The following is a 20,753-nucleotide window of genomic DNA, read 5'->3' on the forward strand; positions in this document are numbered from 1 at the left end:
CAGCTGTGGGATGAAATGTTCTGCAGATCTCAATTAGGTCCCTAGTGTAGATTAGTTATGAAGTTTCTTTGTTGACTTTTTGTCTATTTGATCTGTCCATTGATGAAAGTGGTGTGTCGAAGTTCTCCATTATTATTGTGCTTGAGTCTGTGTCTCCCTTTAGATCCATTAACTTTTTAAAAAAAATTTATTTATTTATTTGAAGGTCAGAGTTACACAGAGAGAGAAGGAGAGGCAGAGAGAGATAGAGAGTTCTTCCATCCACTAGCTCACTCCCCAGTTGGCCACAATGGCTGGAGCTGTGCCTATCTGAAGCCAGGAACCAGGAGCTCCCTCCAGGTCTCCCATGCAGGTGCAGGGGCCCAAGCACTTGCGCCATCTTCTACAACTTTCCCAGGCCATAGCAGAGAACCAGATTGGAAGTGGAGCAACTGGGACTTGAACCAGCACTCATATGGGATGCCAGCAATGCAGGTGGCAGCTTTACCCACATAGTTTCAGTTCCTAACTTTGTTTTAAGTAATCAGGCACCCTGACATTGAATGCATATACATTTACTATAGTTTCATTCTACTATTGAATTGATCTATTAATCATTACATAATGCCCTTCTTTGTCTCTTAACAGTTTTTGTGTTGAAGTCTATTTTGTTTGATACTGGGATGGCTACTCATGCTCATTTTTGCTTTCTGTTAGCATTATCTTTTTCTCTGCTTTCACTTTTCAGTCTCTGTTTGTCTTTATCAGTGAGGTGTGTTTCTTGTAGGCAGCAAAGAGGTGGGTCTTGCTTTTTAATTCATTCAGCCAGCCTGTATCTTTTAACTGGAGAATTTAGGCCATTTATATTCAGGTTGTTGTTGATAAGTAACAACTTGGTCCTGCCATTTTCCCATAAATATTCATATTGTTTGCTTTGGATTTTATTTTTATTTTTACTAGGAGTTTTTCTGCCATTACATTCTTTCATAATGATGACTATCTTTCTGTGTTCTGTGTGTAGCACATTCTTAGGTATCATTTGTAAGGCTGGACAAGTGGTAACCAACTCTTTCAATTTCTTGTTTGTTTTGAAAGTATTTATTTCACCTTCATTTATAAATGACAGCTTTGCTGGGTACAGTATTCTGGATTGACAGATATTTTTTCTTTTAGAACTTGGACTATGTCCATTCTCTCCTAGCCAGTAGGGTTTTAGATGAGCAATGTGCCATCAGTGTAATTGGATATACTCTGAAGATAATCTGACATTTCTCTCATGCACAACTTAGAATCTTTTCTTTATGATTTGCTGTTGAAAGTTTGCCTATAATGTGCTGTGCTGAAGATATTTTCTGATAATGTCTGTTAGGAGTTGTATGTGTGTTCTGTACTTGGATGTCTTTGTCTTTCTCCAAATTAGGGAAATTTTCTGCTATTATTTCACTGAATAGACCTTATAATCCATTCTCTCTTTCACACCTTCAGGACTCCTAAGACATGTATGTTTGATAGTATCCCATAAATCTTGAATGGTTTTTTAAGTTTTTCTAATTTTTTTTTCTTCTTCTTCTTCTTTTTTTTTTTTTTTTGGTTAGGTATTTCCAGGGATCTGTGTTCTAGCTAGGCTATTCTTTCTGCTGCCTTGCCAAGTCTATTGTAAAGATTCTTTAATGTATTTTCTATTTGACACATTGAATTCTTCATTTCTGATATTTCAGTTTGATTTCTCATCAATATCTCAATCTGGCAGAATTTGTCATCTGTGTCATGTATGGATTTCTTTAACTCCTGTATTTGCTTCTCTGTGTTTTTGAATAATCTTATTATCATGCTTTTCAGTTCCTTTTCAGGCATTTCATCAATCTCTTCATCTTCACATTCTAATATTGAAGTCTTGTTGTGTTCCTTCTAGGGAATCATATTGTTCATGTTTGTTTTATTTCTGTTTATTTTTAGGCATTTGTGGTAACACTTGTTGGTTTTTTCCTCTGTTGGCTTTTATCTTTGAACTATGCCTGCATGGCTTAATGGAGTGTTATTCCTTCAGTGAATTCCAAAAGGTGTGTACTTGGTGGGGACAGGGAGCTCTGGCCAGTGCTTTAGGGTGAGGCAAGATTCCTGGGTGAGAACCAAGTTGGAGGTGGTAGATATCCTCTACTATCAGCAGAAGGGAAGGTATGATCATGTCTGCTGGTGTGATCACAACCTCACCTCTGTTCTGCCCAGGATGAGCCCACAGTGGCTACACACCCCAGCATGCAGGCACATGAACCCCACAAAGGATCTGTGCGGTCCTCTGTGTGAATATGGAGCCCTCTGCAGTGACCTACTCCAGGCACTCAGGGAACTCTGAGCCCCTGTAGCTATATACAGTGAATGCCTGGAGACCCAGCTACACCCCCACCCTGTTGTGTATTCACAGAATTCCCACACTCACAGTGCACAAGGCTCCCACAGTTATGGAGAACAGAGAATGCTCTCTCAGCCCCGCGAACCTGTCTGGTCTATCAAGAGAGCCAAAGTGCTCCCAGAGCCAGCTGTCTGTTGGTTGCTCTTACTTGGCAGTTTGAGTCTGGGTACCTGTGAGGGGAGGGAAGCACCTCACAGGCCTAAGTGTGAGCTCTACCCCCTACCAACCCTCCAGGCCAGATTCAAAGTTAGGACCAAAGCTTTATCCCTTCAGTAAAATCCCCTAGTTGTTCATGTGCTAGCTGCTGTAGCCTCTACTCGCATTAAGATGGCACTTCCTCCCTGCTAGTCACTGGGTGCCCTTATTGGGGGATAGGAAGAAAGCAATGTGCTTCTGCTTTGCATGGTTAGGCAACCTGACCCCTGCTAGTGCTCCAGGCAGAATCCAAAGTCAGTGTGGTCTGCAGCATTGTCCCTCAGGCAATATCAGCAGTGACAGCTGCTGCTGCAGACTCCTCTCACCTTGCTCCAAGAAGATGGCCTCTCTTCCAGCCTCCAGATGTAAGCATCTCCAGTGGTATCCATGCTTGCTTGCTGCTGTGTGTTTGTACTGTCCATGTTGTTCCTTGCCATCTCTCTTCTTCCTGTACAATTTCCACTGCAAGCTTTTTCCAACTCTTCCCTGGGAATGCAGTTACTGCTCTTTTCCTCTGGCCCTTTCTCTAGTTTCAGTGTTTAACAGTATCTGTTTAAGCCAGTTATGCTAGTGCTGCTTCCCCTTCCAGTTGTGGGTCCAAGAGACAAAGGCCCCAGCTCTGTCCAGGAAGAACTGTGAGGCAGTATGTGAGACACTTCTGGGAAAGATCACCTCTCTTCTCAGAAAGATGGGGTGCCGGCTCCTCGCACCACTGCATTGGCAAGTTTTTTATTCACTTCATCACATTGTTTACATATTAATTAGTTTAATTCAATGACAGATTAAATGGTATTTTTAAAGGAGAGAAGGGTGGTGTTTTAATCATTTATGAACTATATACATTGACAATATATTTGAAAATAATAGACATTCAAACTATCAGGGTTTTAAAAGAAATTTTTTTAGACAAGGGATTTGTCTCAGGCATCAGGATGTTTGGAGACAGCTACTTAGTGATGTTTGAAATACTCCATTTTCTGCTTTTCTGTCCTTAGCTTTCATTTTCATGCTTGTTACTTTATGGTCAAAAAGCGGCTACTGCAACTGCCAGCAGGAAGAAGGGCAGAAGGCCTGCTGGTTACATCCGACTGCTTTTGTCGGGAAAACAAACGCTTTCTTAGAAGCCTCACTGTGAAATCTTCTGCTTAGGTCTCACTGCCTAATTAGCATACTTCTTGGGAGAGGGTAAGTGTAGACGGGGGTTCAGCCAGCCTACCAGCTCTAGCAGGCACACGTACTTACCTTCCCGCGTAATGAGTTAGACCAGGTAAACTTGTGAAGCCACTTGTCTCTTTATTATTCCAGAATTCTGTAGGTTTTTTGGCTCCTCCTTGTGTGTGTCTGTCTTTGCTGATTTAGCTTCAGCTCTACTAATTCAGTAATTTTTTACTTTTTATATAAACTAAAGTTAGTATGTTAGACTCATGAGTTAAGACATTTAGTTTCCTTTTTTCCAGAATTGGGGCTTCTGAACAAATATGTAAACTTGTTCATAAAAGTAATAGATTTATATATTTATATAAATATTTATATATTGATATTTTTATTTTTATTTGAATTAGTCATTGTGATAATTTTTAAATGAGGCTTATAGTTTTATATAAATTTTCCTCTTAAAAAACAGAAAAACTATTAAATATTTGAACTGAACTCTAACAATTATAATACAAACTACCTTTTCCAGGATCCCTTCTGAGAAAGGAGATGTAGTCCATTAAAGAAAAAAATGAGCAGTGCTTAAGTTTAATACCTGATAATTACATTCAGGACTTATCAACACAATCTTAGCTATTCATAAGTTATATGGTGGACTTTGTACTCCCTCCCACTACCCTTGTTCACAGAAATATTTATTCATAATCATTGGGATTGCTCATAGAGGTAAAAAATAAAAGGTTCATTTACAAGTGAAAGAAAATGGGTTTCACATTAACTGCTAAAGGTGGAGGTGCATATTATAGACCAAGTGAGCTATTCCTTAGAAGGCAGAGACACAGATGTAGAGTGGATTGGGGAGGGCCATCATAATGAAGAAAGAGTTCAGCTTTGCATATTTGCTGATGATTGGTGGAAGTTAGCAGAGATTAGATTACTTCTGATTTGTATTGCTCATTTTAGTATTCTGGATCCAGGAAAGATGTGGAAAACAGTTCTGACACTACTAACAATGCTAATTCATGTTCATTTCAGTAATTGAAGAAAAGAGGTGAAATCTTTGTTTTGCCTGCCATATTTTTATTGCTTTACTTAGGCCACAGATCACAAAGGAGTAGAGTAAGTGCCTATGGTACAGAGTTTACTTGAAAGAGCATAAATGAAGGAGCTATCTAATTCGTACCACTCTGCCATCTTTCAGGTGCAGTGCAGCATCTGTCTTAGTGTGTGACTGATCTTGCTGCGCGAGGGAAGGGAGGAGAACCACGTTATTTTCTTGCATCATCAGCTAGGGATCAAGAAAACGTGTAAATTGAATAGTTATGTTGCCACACACACACACACCCACACACAATCGTGGTTTTAATCCAGTTTTTTTTTTAAGAGAGTTACACTTATTATAGACTGTATTTACTGCATGTTGAGGCTAATTGGAGGCAGTGACCAGATTCTTAATCATTATCAGGAAACTGCATTCAGAGAATGAGAAGAACACCCCCACTGGATGAATTGCAGCCACCACCGTATCAGGATGACAGTGGTTCTCCCCATCTCTCATGTACACCCTCAGAAATCGGAGACAGTAAATGTGAATTTTCCCACTGCAGCAACAGCCCGAGATGTTCCTATAACAAGTGCCCAAGTGAAGGAAGCACAGGTCATGAAATAGAAAGTTTTCATAATAAAGGATATGAAGAAGATGTTCCAAGTGACAGCACTGCAGTCCTGAGCCCTGAAGTAAGTAAAGCATGGAGAAGTTTTGAAAATGAATGTTATTTGGAGGAGAATAATCCTACACTTCTCCTCTTGGTAAGAAGACTTGTTTTTAATCACTATTCTATCCCTTTGTGGCTTATAATACTGGTTTCCAACCTTAATCTTTACCTAGCAAACTTAACAGGACTGTCCCAGCTAGTCTCCACTTCCTCCCTTCCACCAAAGGAAGATAAGTAGCTAATTGTTTTTTGTTTTTGTGAGTTTTTTTTTAAAGATTTATTTATTTATTTGAAAGAATTTCAGAGGGAGGGAGGGAGGGAGGGAGAGATAGATAGAGAGAGAGAGAGAGAAAGAGAGAGAGAGAGAGATTCCCCTTATGCTGGTTCACTCCCCAGAGAGCCACAGTGTCCAGGAGCCAGGAGCTTCTACCAAGTCTACCACATGGGTGGCAGGGACCCCCAAGTGCTTGGGCCATCCTCCACTGCTTTTCCCAGGCCATTAGCAGGCAACTAGATTGGAAGTGGAGCAGCCGGGGTGCAAACTGGTGCCCACATGGGATGCCGACCTTGCAGGCAGCAGCTTTACCTAGTTCTTGTTTTTTTAAGACACACTTTATATAAAGTGGAATTGCTTGCCTTTTTCTTTATAAGGTTACTATTTTTTGCAATTTTATTTTGAAATTTTGTTATTGCTAGTTTCCTCATTAATATTTTACAAGTCTTTCAAAGTAATTTTTTTTTTTTTTTTGGACAGGCAGAGTTAGACAGTGAGAGAGACAGAGAGAAAGGTCTTCCTTCCGTTGGTTCACCCCCCATATGGCTGCTACAGCCAGTGAGCTGCGCCGATCCGAAGCCAGGAGCCAGGTGCTTCCTACTGGTCTCCCATGCGGGTGCAGGGCCCAAGCACTTGAGCCATCCTCCACTGCCTTCCCGGGCCACAGCAGAGAGCTGGACTGGAAGAGGAGCAACCGGGACTAGAACACGGGGTACCGGCACTGCAGGCGGAGGATTAGCCTAGTGAGCCGCGGTGCCAGCTCAAAGTAATCTTAACTGTATTTTCATAGCAGGATATGGAGGGAATAAATGGTCCATTTTACTAATGAAATTTTAATTCATGGCATCATGCATTCAGAGTGGTTGAGTTTTAAGTTCCTTTTTGGGAGTGAAAATGACATAAGAATATTTGTATTTCAATGTCAAAGTATTAGCAGATTCTAAAAAGGATTTGCGGGGAAATCCTTTTGTGGATACCCTCCAAGTACACATCAGGCAAACTATCCCAGAGGATTCCCAGACTAAATTAAGATGTTCAAATTGTGTCTGAGTACAAGTGTGTTTTTATTTGTGGAAGCAAAAAACGTAATCTAGAGAATTTCATAAGGGAGAGTTTATTTTTAGGATTTACTTTCTTTTGAAGTTTTAGATTGTGAATTTTTACTTTTGTTCCAGACAGTGTTCAGTAATACTATAGTATGTCCATGTTCTTATTGGATGGATTTTCTGAATGAATTCTAGAGGTGGTTTCCCAATATACAGAACAATTAAGCTATTAATAGAATTTCCTTAAGTTTCTCTTATGTCTTTTTTATAAACACTTTTTAACCATGACTTTATTTCTTCTATTTCTAGTATTATAGTATCTGAAATAGAAGAAAATGCTACATTGATATTTTAACATAGATGACAGTTTCATGATTTTCCACAAAGACTGTTTCTCTGTGTTCTTTCACCTAAACATATTTGAGACAGCTATTTTATAGTTTTGCAAACTATATAGATAGCCAACAAGTTAGCAGTGGTTGTAGAATTAACAACTATTAAAAGCAGTCAACTTATTTAGTGCCAGCAACCCTTTCAGGAGCCCTTATTTCTATTTTACAAATGAAAACATGAAGACTCTGAGTTACGCAGTTTGCTCAAGTATGTGGAGCTCTTGAGTAGTGGCACGGTAATTCATACCCAGGCCGATCTGACTGCAGAAACAGTGCTTTACCAGCTCTGTGACGGTACCCTTCTTCATCCAGATTACTGTGATGCAGGGATACCCTCCCAGTATATACCAGACAGACCATCCCAGAAGATTCAAGACCAAATTAAGATGTTCAGATTGTGTGTGTGTGTGTGTGTGTGTGAAGGTGTATTTCAAATACAAAGCCAATGGGGCTGGTGCTGTGGCATAGAAGATTAAGCATGGGCCTGAGTGCCAACATCCCATGTGGGTGCTGGTTTGAGTCTTGGCTGCTCCACTTCCAATCCAGCTCCCTGGGGTGTCAGTAGGTTAAGGTAGCAAAACCCCACTGTGATGTGAGTCATGGTTTATCAAGTGCCTGTATGTCCTGTTTCCTAGTCTCTTCCCTGCCAGCATCCCTGTTTATGGTGGCCACAAGGTGCACACTTACCATATTGGAGAGCTGTGTGAGTATATCAGGCCATCACTGAAACTTGGATGACAAAGCACTCATTCCCAGAAGCAACATAATCATGAGTTGGGTTGTCCATCTCTTTCTGTAGGCAATATTCATGTGTTCCATCATATTTTCTATTAAATCTGTGTTTGGCATATCATACAGGTTGACTTTTTGCTATTTTTATTTAATATATCTTAAAAATTGTACTTCTATCTCATAAGCTACTTCCTTATTCATTATCTATAGTTAGCACATCCTATAAGTTTTGCAATTTTTCAAAAGCTGCTAACCTGCTTTCTGTGTTAACATTTCTTTTGGGTTTCCTCTGTCCTGCTTATTTTTGTGTCATTTATAGCAACATTGAACACATTCAAATATAGAAAATTCATATCACACAAATACTGTGGAATGTTAAAAGCCTATGGTACTATAAAATTCACTCGGTTTATTCAAGTTTTTTTTTCATCCTTGTTATAGATATTATGTATCAAATAAAAAATTCTTACTTTCCTCTTGGTTTAATGTAGGCTGTAACTATCTTAGAGCCTATCCATATACAATTCTGAACTGACAGAAGAGAAGGAAGGGTTCAGAGAGTTCTGTGGCAAGGAGATCACAAACTCTGTTGCTGACCTGTTGTTAACTAAACTAAAGGATTTTTAAAACCTGGATCCAGGTGCCTTGGAAAGAAGAAGCATTTTCTTATTGTCTGTTTGCAGAATTCAAATACTAGCTTTTTTCTATAAAAGTCCCACCTTTTTAACCCTGGGTTTCCCTAGAATTGTTGGAATGCTCAGCATTAAGAATTTTAGGGAGGCACCAAGAGAAACAAAGTTCAAAAATAGCTGCCGAGGGCCTTTTGAAAAGGCTTGCTGCCTGAAAATCTTAGCTGTCATGACACTGTTTCAGAAGATACTTAATCAGTATACCAAAGCCATATAATTAATATTCATTAATTTTTATTGACATACATTAAAACACTTTGTTTTACCAGGTAAGAGTATGTTTACCCTGATTTATTCATAATTCATGAAACTAAATTCTGTATTTGTTCCCTGTCCCCATGTATTGTTCTTCATAAGTCATCTGCTTTTCCATACATGATACCAGCTAACATGCAAGATTTAAAAGTTCAAAGAATCTTTGTTGCTGTTCTGCAGAAAGCAGAGTTCTTCCCCCTAAAATAAAATAGGACTTGGCACATAGTAGGTGCGATGGTTAGGGCACATATTAAGCTGCTGTAACCAAGAGGATCCCCACCCACCTTGTGGCTAAAACACAGAGCCTTGTTTCTCTGTTCTTAGCGACAGACAGCCCAGAGTAAGTAGCGGCGTCACTCCAGAGCAGCATTCAGCCATCAGTTCTTTTCTCCCATTATTCTGCTGTTCCCTAGGGTGTTGTCCCAATCTACGTGCTCCAAACTGATGAGCCGATAGAAGAGTGACCCGGAAAGAGTGGAGGGCAAGTGAATTCTTGTACACGCCAGATCTGGATGTCTCATGCATAACTTCTGTTTGTTTGCCATTGGCCGAACTCAGTCCCATAGGTGTATCAGCCATCAGGGGGCTACTGATGAGCAAATCCTTGTGGGCAATGTGCTGCTAGCTAACACTGAGGGAGTCCTTTTGAGTACATAAAAGAAGGGAAGACTTAGTGTCAGTAGTGCTCACTGCTGTAGTAGGTACAATATAAAAAATTACAAAATTGGTTCTCATTTTAAAACAAAAGCCATTCAGTATTTACTAGAATACTTGAAGGGGCAAAGTAGTGTAATTAAAGGGTCAGAAGTGTAGGTTTGGCGTTGTCAGTAACCAATCAATATTCCCAGATAGGTAGTCTAGCAGGATTGGAGATAATTGAAGGTAAACAGGTAAAATTTCTTGTAATTTCATAATTAATGTGTATGGTTTCAGTCTTTCCTGAACTTTTTAACTGTGTTCTATTTTCAACAGTAATTAATATTAGAAAATAATGTATTGCTTTTAATTCTGGTTTAAAATGATGTAAATATAGTCTTGTGTTATGGAGATTAAATACTTGGCTGCAAATACTTTGAGGCCTTTGTATTTCTACTTCTATATTTCACATTTTCATTGATTTTTAAATCTACATATGTTTCTGTCCTGTTACACATGAGAACATTGTAGAACAAACCCTGAAAATGGAAGCAAATTTTTGAATAGTACTATATATTTTTATTTTTGGCCTCCTTTTCTCTAACTTCATACTGCACTGTCAGTTGCATTGTTTGTAATGTTGAAAGCTTAGTAGTTTCCTACAAAATGAATAGAGCTACGTATAAAAGAACATATTTTAAATTCTCAGTAGTAAAATATTTATCCAAGTTTCTCAAAAATTATGGTGGTACATTTTAAACCTTAAATGTGTCTTTATTATAAGATTTTTAGTTTAATCTGCCACTTACACTACTGTGGTTCTTCAGGGTAACTTTTGATTGTACTTCACTGTTTATTATTATTTTTTTTTTGTGGCAGCAACTGAAAATTGTTTTCACATCATCTTCCTAATGAAATATCATGTATTTATTTACATGCTATTTTAAATAATAGAGTTAAAAACTGAAACATTGAAATTTGCTTTTCTTAGGATCTGTCAGCTCAAGGATCATCTTCACAGCTTCCTAAGCCTTTTGATCCTGAGCCAGAAGCTAAATATGGCACACTGGATGTGACTTTTGACTATGACTCACAAGAACAGAAGCTTCTGGTAACAGTGACAGCTGTCACAGACATCCCAACATATAACAGGACAGGTGGCAACTCATGGCAAGTACACCTTGTTCTTCTACCTATAAAGAAACAGAGAGCAAAAACCAGCATCCAGAGAGGACCATGCCCTGTCTTCACAGAAACATTCAAATTTAATCATGTTGAATCTGAGATGATTGGAAATTATGCAGTTCGGTTTAGACTCTATGGTGTGCATCGCATGAAAAAAGAAAAGATTGTGGGGGAAAAGATTTTTTATTTAACAAAATTGAATCTTCAAGGCAAAATGTCATTACCTGTGATACTGGAACCTTCTTACAATCATTCTGTGAGTATCTCATCCATGGCCTGCATTTAGTTTATGTTCATGGTATATGAACTACACAATTTTAAAAACATATTGTCCAACAACTTTTTCATTCTGTTTTTTATTTAGTGATCATAGTTTTAAAAACATTTCTAAGCCCAGAATAGGTAGGTAATTTTTTCTTATCTATAAAAGTTACCCTTGAAGATGTTAACATTACTTCTGTATTTTAATTTATCCTTCAGACTTCTAGCCCAAGGTCTTAACATGTTTGTTCCTATGTTGAACGCTTATTTTAAGGTAGATTATGACATAACCTGAACTTCATATAGAATTTATTGATTTCTTTCCAGGTTATAAGTAGGTGATACATTAGGAACAATCCAGTCCTGTTTTATTTACTATGTTGCAGAAATTATTTGCTCTTACAGAATGTGTATTGCTCCTAGTTTCTAACCAGTTCTTGTCCCAGAACTGCCATCAAATTATTTTCGAGACTGCTTTTCTATATTTTCCACTCCCTTTCAGTTATAGATTTTGAAATATTTTTTGGAAAACAGTTAATACTTGGAACGAGTTCTCTATTTTCTCCAGATTGTCATCACATACATGTTTTCCCTCTTTTCAGCAAAATTCCCACAAAACATTACCAATCACGAGAGAAAACTCTGCAGTGTTTGTTGAAACCAGGGAAATACTTTATGCCATATAGTTAGATTTTGAGAAAAATCTGTGATAATGCTCTAAGTGTAAATTATGACATTTATTCTTCTATGTTATAGTGAATAAAAAAATTTTAATATGAATTTACAGAAATGGATTTTAGGATAGATTTTTATGTTAAAATAAAGATATGATGCTTTAGGGTTTTTTAAAAGCTTTTAAATGTGGAAGCATAGCCCATGATTAGGATCTCATTGGCTTTATACAAGGCAGCATTTGATCTTGCCATTTGTTCATTGAAGTACATACCATTTTAACTTGATGATTTCAGCATTTTTAAAAACAAAAAGATAGTTGTAAATATAGTCTACTCATTGGGTTTGTAGGATAAGATTTCATCCTTTTTGGGGAAATTTATAATGTAAGTTTTCAGAATTACCATTTTGTGGCTTTTAAAAAATAGTATCATCAGTTATTAGAGGAGAGAAAAAAATGTGTAAACAGTATTTCATGGGGCAAAGAACACTTTTTCATAAAATTGAATATTCTGCAATGGTTGATATGATTCTTAAGCTTTCTTATTTGGTCTGAGTGTTCTCTTGTTATTCTGTGGAAAGTATATCCTAACATAGAATAATTGATTTAAATTAGAAGAGAAATATTGAATCATCAAGAGGTATGTATTTTTTTGTTTATTTCAAATTATCTTTCCCAATTCTATATTAATTATATTCATTTCACAAAGAAAAGAAAGCCATAGACAATAATACGGCCTTATCTCTGGATAAACTAAGTAATTTCTGTGTTCTGTATTCATATTACATATGTTAGGTTATAGTCATTATTTCTCCAGTCCTCTTTTACCAACCAGTATGGTAAATTTCTGAGTAATATTTACAAAAATGAAAAAATGCTAAATAAGTGATTAGTCTAAGGCATATTTAAAGTGTCTTGGTCTTAATTCCCCCCATGTTGACACAGTTTTCAGACTTCACAGGTCTGTTTAATTGTTCCACTTTCTTGGTTTCCTTTTTTCCCTGCCTCCTTAAAAATCCCATTGCTTATTTTTTGCTTCATTGCCAAAAATAACTGGACATGCTATAGTTATCTGGTTAACAGAATTATATCTATCAGTTGTCATAAGAATTTAACACCATAAGAATAAATATATATGTGTGTGAATATATATATATATATATATCTTTATGTATATCTGTCTTATATGTACTATAGTGGCTGTGTTCTTTTTGCTTAAGTTTTTATGCTAACTTTATGGAGAAATGTTGAAATTATAGTTTTCCTAGATGAGTTTTGCTCTGAATTTGTAAGATGTGATAATATGTGTCTAAGAAACATGCTCATAATTAAACATTTATTCTGCTAGTTTTTGAATAATTACTGGCTGAGGATCACAACAGACCAGTTATATTGTATGGTCCCTGAGTGGGAATGTTTATGGTGATTGCCCTGTCTCTGGTTCACAGTTATATATTGGATATATGTATGACACACAATTTATCTTTTTTAGATCTTGAGTCTCCAGATGTAGAAGAATCACATCTATATTTAATATAGAAACTTAATATAGAAACTAATATTCAATGCTCAGAGATCCTTGACTTTGACCTCAGATAACTAAAGAACATTTCTTTAGGGAATGATGGTGGGGTTCTACATGTGGATGAATGAGGGACTGAGTGTTTGGTATCCAGAAGAATAGGCTTTAGTGGTGTCTATTGTTGCACAGGTATATCCTGTTGCTTCTCCATGTAGCAAAAACATATATTAGCATCCTGTTAAGCTCAGATGTGGCCATGCCACTTGCTTTTATCCTCTATTTATAGCCTGTAATAACCGGAATAATGCCTCTGCTACTATGGAAGCAGTGTAGAAATGGAGATTTTTTTAAAAAAAGATTTATTTTATTTATTTGAAAGAGTTACAGAGAGGCAGAGAGAGAGAGAGGTCTTCCATCTGTTGGTTCACTCCCCACATGGCCGCAACGGCCAGAGTTGTGCCGATCCGAAGCCAGGGGCCAAGAGCTTCTTCTGGGTCTCCCATGTAGGTTCAGGGGCCCAAGAACTGGGGCCATCTTCCAGTGCTTTCCCAGGCCATAGCAGAGAGCTGGATAGGAAGAAGAGCAGCCAGGACTAGAACCTGCACCCATATGGGATGCCGGCGCTTTAGGCCAGGGCTTTAACCCACTGTGCCACAGCGCCAGCCCCAAAATGGAGATTCTCTAAGCTTTGATGAGAGCCTCCCTAACCAACCTGAAAGAGATATGTTGTATAAGCAAGAAGGCAACAGTTGTGCTAGGCTGCTCAGAATATGCAGGTGTTTGTTAGCACGACATAACCCAGCCTGGCAGGTACAGCATTTGCTTTTCTGACTAAGGAATGTGTGAACCTCAGTGGCAAAGAATCAGTTGAAGCAGGAAAACTGACTAAAAAAAAAAGCATTCTTCTGAAAGAATCTGAGGTTCCTTATGCAGACTGGATCTCTGGGAAGCAGAGGGAGTTTACCATGCCAGATACTTCTTAAGTTCTAGGTGGTTTTTTTATTTCAATCTTTGTTTTTCTATTAGTTGAATTATTTATGATAATTGTTAGCCAGTTGAATAGAGAATCAAAAATGTATAGGGAATTCTGACTATGGTTAGTTTTGTCAGGATGAATAAATAGGGTAAGCCAAGAGATGAGAGAAAGGACAAGGCCACAGTGAAAAAATAAGTTTTCTTAAATCCTAAAATTAATGATACTTAATGTATCATATTTCTTAATGTATCTATATTTCTTCAAATCTGGTTCCGTATTATATATTTTTTAAAATATTTATTTATTTATTTAAAAGTCAGAGTTACACAGAGAAAGAAGTCTTGCATCTGCTGGTTCACTTCCCAAGTGGCTGCAACGGCTGGAGCTGCACCGATCTGAAGCCAAAAGCTTCTTCTGGGTCTCCCACATGGGTTCAGGGACCCAAGGACTTGGGCCATCTTCTACTGCTTTCCCAGGCCATAGCAGAGAGCTGGATGAGAAGTGGCACAGCCGGGACTCGAACCGGCACCCACATGGGATGTGGACACTGCAGGCGGTGGCTTTAGCTGCTATGCCACAGCGTCAGCCACCCCCCATATTATATTTTTTTAAAGTTTGTTTATTTATTTATTTTTTTGAAAAGCAGAGTTAGAGAGAGAGAGAATCATCCATGTGCTAGTTTACTCCCCGAATGGCTGCAACAACCAAGGCTGGGCCATGCTGAAGCCAGGAGCCAGAAGCTTCATCCAGGTCTCCCACGTGGGTGACAGGAGCCAGGTGCATTAATGGAGAGCTAGATCTGAAGTGAACCAGCCAGGACTTGAACTGGAGCCCACAAGGGATGCCAGTGTCACAGGCAGCAGCTTTACCTACTATGCCATAAAGCCTGCCCATCATATTTCTGGATAAATGACTAGATATTAATTGATAAACTGGAATGAACAGAGAGGCAAAAGTTGTTATAAAGTTTTCAGTAGGTTGATTTAAATGGTGAATGAGGAAACCTAAGCAGAATAGAGAGAGAAGTGAAGCTAGAAAGGGGCTAATGGATACAAAGAAGTAGAAAGGTTAGTGGACCGAAAGGTCCAAGGATATCAAGGAAAAGATGTGAGAGTAGTTGGGCAAGCAATGTGGATAGATAGGGGACTGCAGTTGAAGGGGGGGGGGGGTGTTTTCCATTAATATGATATGGGATGACAAGGGCCCAGAGTGTGATAGTGGGAATGGGCATTTGAGATGGAGTAAAAGATAAAATCCCTGGAGATGGACAAGTTGGGAAAGAAAGGCCAGTTTCTTGTGTGAGCTATCCAAGTGGACACTGTAGCCAGAAAAGATGGAGACACAAGGTGAAGTATAAGAAAATTGACTCAAGGGTTCATCCTCGAGAAATGAAGGAGAAATGTTCAAGGAATGAAGATGAAATGTCCAGGAGAACAGAGTAGCATGAGCTTTATGGGAAACAGGGTGTTCTTTTCCATGAATTAAAGGTAAGAAGCAGTATTTGAGAAAGCGACCTAGAACTTTGCTTTGCTTTCTGACAGTGAGACTCTTGGTGTATTAGGGAATAACCAGAGTGAAAAGGCTGTAGGGTGATGTCCTTGCAGAACAGTTGGGTTCCTTTTAAAGCAAAATGTTGGGGCTTCAGAGCAGAAAACAAAGTCCTGGAGGAGATGAGCAGAAATCAGAGGTGCCCAGGAGGCATAGTGAAGAGATTCGCAAAAAGAACATAATGGGGGCCGGTGCTGTTGCGCGGCGGGTTAATGCCCTGGCCTGGAGCACCGGCATCCCACATGGGTGCTGGTTCGAGACCCGACTGCTCTACTTCCGATCCAGCTCTCTGCTATGGCCTGGGAAAGCAGTAGAAGGTGGCCCAAGTCCTTGGGCCCCTGCACTCACATGGGAGACCTGGAAAAAGCTCCTGGCTCCTGGCTTCAGATCGGTGCAGTTGCTGCCAATTGGGTAGTGTACCATTGGATGGAGTACCTCTCTCTCTCCCTCTCCCTCCCTCCCTCTCTCCCTCCCTCTCCTCTCTGTGTAACTCTTACTTGCAAATAAATAAATCTTAAAAAAATAAAAATATAATGGGAAATTGCACTAGTGAAGAAGTACAAAGATTGAAAGGATTAATAGTGAAAGTCAGAGATGGCTAATATCATCAAGGATTTGCCTTCATTTATGTTATACCAAAATGTTGATAGCAATCATAATTTGCATCTATTTAAATTTCAGATTCTGAGACACATCTTTAGCTAAGCAGTTACGATATTGGTTAATATGGCCACTTCCTACATTGGAGGGTCTGGCTCCATTACCTGGCTCCAGCTAGACTTCAGCATTCTGATAAAACAAGTCCCAGAATGTAGTAATGAGTGCTCAAGTGATTAGGTCCCTGCCACCCACGTGGGAAAACCAGATAGTGTTCCCAGCTTTAACTTCACCGAGCCCAGGCCATTGCAGGCATTTGGGGAGACTCAGTAGGTAGGAGTAACCTCTCTGTCTCTCACACACACACATACTCTTTTAAATAAATAAATAAATATTGATAAAACCAAATTTCATTTAAAGTCTAATTTGAAATTCAATCTTTGTAAAAATAGATTATTTCTAATATAATATAAACTGTCCTATCGATCTTTGTGTACCCTAAATCCAGTACTAGTTATTGCTGTATAAATGGTGAATGGATACATGGGTGAGTAAGTACATATGGTTCTATAAAGTTACTGTCTCTAGGGCTTGTATTTGAGGTACTCGTATATTTTTTGTCATCGACTTGATTTATGTCTTCTAGACGTTAAACACATGGAGAAGACAGACTTATATTTATATGGCTCTATTATATTTAATAGAACCCAGAATTTAGTTGTTCAGGGAACACTTACTAAACTAATTCATCAACATGTTCATGTTAACTGGAATATTCTTACTCAGTTGTATAGAGTAGTATTCCTTGGTAGGTATCAGTATCCTTAAAGTGGCCCTATTAAGAATGTTTCCTAATTTGGAGTCCAGTAAGAATGGATTTGAAGGTAATTAAATAGGAACATATCATGAATTGTTTTATTTTAATAATTGGTTAGTTAGGGTTATAATTGCTTATCCCATTTCTCATTGAAGGTATAAATGCCACAGTCTCCTGAGAGTGATCCCTCTTCCTTATGACTTAGTACAATGATGATCTTGTGATAGATAACTATAATTTCAGCTTTTAATTTCTGAAATCCCTGGATCTCATCAATAGCCTTTTTTGTTAATGGATTGAATAAATTCAATTAGATATTTGTACTGTTACTTTTTCTTTTGAAGAGAAATAAATTATTACTTTTATTGCATGATTGAAATATATGTCCCTATATATGTCATCAGTATATGTTATACATAAGTCTCTATTACTAACAAATACCTTTCAAAAGTTGCCTTTACCCATGTTTGTATGCATTACAGTTCACAACTACCATTGTCAATAAAAATCTATGATTTTCAGAGTAGATCACTCTTAATCATAAAGGATTTGAAAATAACTGCCTCATGATAAACTGGTGGTCACAGTTAAGGGTTATTGCATGTGGGTGGCAGGCCTATTAATGGCTGATATGTACAATGATCTGCCCTCAAGGAGACCCAACAGGCCAGTCCACTGCAGTGGCTTTCAATGTGGTAAGCCTGGGCTTCAGCACAAGTCAACTTGTGAAGAGCCCTGGCTGCTCTGCCAAGAGTTGGATCACTGGAAATGGACCTGCCCTGGAGTCGAAGGATGCCCAGGTCAGAGCCACAGATCTTATTGGCTCTAAGCTGAAAAGCCCTTCACTCAGCCCAACTCCAAAGTGACCACTTCAGCTGAGGGTATGGTCAAGTAGGGTCAGCAACACTGCAGGCAGAACTGTAAATTTCTTGTTAGAGATGCCACCTGCCTTTACCTGGCCAGCTCTCCTCCCAGGCCAGCTAAGTAATGAAAGTCAACAGAGTGCCTTCCCCCAGGAGGTTTGCACTTCCCTTAGGATGTACCCCATGTGAAGAGATAGATAGGTCTGGGCCTCTTAACTTACAAGGCCTAAAGCCCACCAGATTATTATCAAGCCCCTTCTGTCAGGTTCTATTTGCCTCTCAATCAGAAAACTTAATTGTAGCTTAGCACCTTTCTTAGCTCCTCTAATAATGACTCTGTCCTTTGTTCTAGACCCTGTCTAGTGCACTTGGGCCTCATTCCTTTGTAATCATAACCTCTACTCTACCACCAGTGGCTCTACTCCCAACCTGTGTGTACTGATGGTCCTCTTCCCCACTTAATGCTGGTTAATGCCACTCTTAGGATCATTGGTTACTATCCTCACCCTGTGTTTTATGACCTTGTCTAAATATGATCAGAGTCGGCAAACTTGGAAGGCTTCCATAGCCTTGGTAACTCATAACGAGAGCCTAGGTTAGTTATTGGCGCCATAAACTAGAGTGTCAATTTGTTGGGTCAACAACAGGAGTCACTGTGCACTTGCTCCTCATATGGGATCTCTGTCCTTAATGCGCTGTACATTTTGATTTAATGCTATAACTAGTACTCAAACAGTATGTTTCACTTTGTGTTTCTATGTGGGTGCAAACTGTTGAAATCTTTACTTAATATATACTAAATTGATCTTCTGTATATAAAGAGAATTGAAAATGAATCTTGATGTGAATGGAAGGGGAGAGAGAGCAGGAGAGGGGAGGGTTGCGGGTGGGAGGGAAGTTATGGGAGGGGGAAGCCATTGTAATCCATAAGCTGTACATTGGAAATTTATATTCATTAAATAAAAGTAAAAAAAAGAGGTGGGGGTTATTGCATGATGGAGAAAGCTGCATGTGTGTACTTTAGTTCTCTTAATAATAACATTAATGTGAGTCATGGTGCACAGTAGTGTAAAACTAAGTAGTTACAGACTTACTGAGAGACCCTCATTCAAAGAGAAAATGAATATATACTGTACTGGCGGTAGAGAGGAGTAACCAGTGGCACATAGAGACCTGTTACCAGAGACATCTCTTCATGAAAGGGAGAAGCTAAAATAGTACATAAAAGGATTCCTTTTGTTTAGATCAGACTCTTAGTTTTGTAGGGGGAAGAAAAGTCAAGTTTAAATATCATGTCTCAAAAAATTTCAAACATCTGGAAAGAATAGAGTGATAAAACCTGAAAATGTCAGTGTGTAAAACTAATTTTTAAAATATATATTAAGTATAGAGAATGAAAACATCAAACAACTTAACTGGGATTCATTCTGTTGAACCATCCAAAGCCTAGTCTTATATCTCAAGGACTAACTTATACATCATTCTGTTTAGTGTGTATTACTTTTTCTTTTTTTTTAAATTTTTTAATTTTTTTTTTTGGGGGGGGAGGTAAAATAGCAAGGTTTATTAAGAAGGAACATCTGTAAGGACGGATGGGCACCTCTCCAGATAGGGCCTGAGAGAGAGTGCCCAGTCCCTCAGACTGGGGGAGAGGGGGAGCTGCATGGGTGAGTGGAGAGTACACCCGGCCAGGCCAGGCGGGCGGCTCAGCAAAGATGCAGAGAGCTGAGCGCACAGTCCAGTTGAGGCTGGGGGTTTTTAAGGAGATGGGTCTTGCTTCCCCACCTCTGCTCCTCTTGGAACAAAGGGCTTTTTGGATGTAAATAGAAAAACTTCTCTTGAAGGTCTGAAACAAAGGACTTTAAGGATGCAAATGTCATCAGACCTGAGAAAGGGAGCAGGGTGTTTGAGATGCAGATACTGGGCTGCACCTGGGAGATTGTGGAAGATTTATCAGGCAGGAAGCAGGAGGGGTGAGGGCCTCCACCTGGCAGGTTATCAGGTAGAAGGGGGCAGGGCAGGCAGGATGCGAAATCTGGGCTTCCCCTGAAACATTGTTAGGATGACTTTGAGATGCAGATGCATATAGATGTCTTCTCTTTAGGCCTGTCACACACACATAAGCTCATAACTGACTTCCTACCTAACATTCCCCCCTCAAGAGGTAATACCCAAAATTCTTTTTGGGATTATGGATGGAGTTCCGTCTTCTGTAACTTCTTCAAAGCTGGCATGTGGGCGTCGAGGGAGATTTGGGTATTTCCTCTTGCTATCTGTCTTATGGTGTGTGACAGTAGCCTTAGAAAGACTGTGCTGCTCGGTCCAGGGGGCTGCTCAGGTCGTCCAGTGGGATGGGCTGGAAGCCTTGTCTGACGACAATTTGGAGTTCAACAGCTCTTAGTCTGCTAGAGACAAAATGAACAAGGGCATTAAAAACACATGGTCCAAAGAGAAGCAGCAAGATTACAGAAGTTATTGGGCCAAGGAGAGGAAATAGCCAAGATTTCCATGACCAGATGTTAGGCCAGAAATCCCAGCCCTGCTTGGCCTGTTCCTGGAGCTGTTTGGAATTGTCCAGGAAAAGTACAAATTTGGGTTTGTACCTGTCCAGTCTGATTGACCCAGAAACAACATTCTTCCTGGAGCATGGCACAGATACCCCCTGGAGCAGCAGTCAGCATGTTTAACACTTCTTTTTCTTATAACCTTTTGTGACTTCCACACACCCTCTTCAACTTACTTTAAACATTTCACCTAAATTTTTTAATTTTTGACAGGCAGAGTGGACAGTGAGAGAGAAAGAGACAGAGAGAAAGGTCTTCCTTTTTGCTGT

At 39.1% G+C, this 20,753-nt stretch overlaps 1 protein-coding gene across 3 annotated transcripts in view; it reads left to right on the top strand.

Annotated features, from left to right (window-relative positions):
* The window catches only part of SYT14 (synaptotagmin 14), a 165,819-nt gene that overhangs the window by 85,393 nt on the left and 59,673 nt on the right, over window positions 1–20,753 (top strand). For all 3 annotated transcript variants that reach the window (XM_062211308.1, XM_062211310.1, XM_062211307.1), the window contains exons 3-4: window positions 5,205–5,476; window positions 10,470–10,919. In XM_062211308.1, the coding sequence (XP_062067292.1) occupies window positions 5,205–5,476; window positions 10,470–10,919 (722 nt within the window). The remainder of the gene's footprint in view (window positions 1–5,204; window positions 5,477–10,469; window positions 10,920–20,753) is intronic.

This window comes from Lepus europaeus, chromosome 14 (assembly GCF_033115175.1).
Source record: "Lepus europaeus isolate LE1 chromosome 14, mLepTim1.pri, whole genome shotgun sequence".
Taxonomy (NCBI): domain Eukaryota; kingdom Metazoa; phylum Chordata; class Mammalia; order Lagomorpha; family Leporidae; genus Lepus; species Lepus europaeus.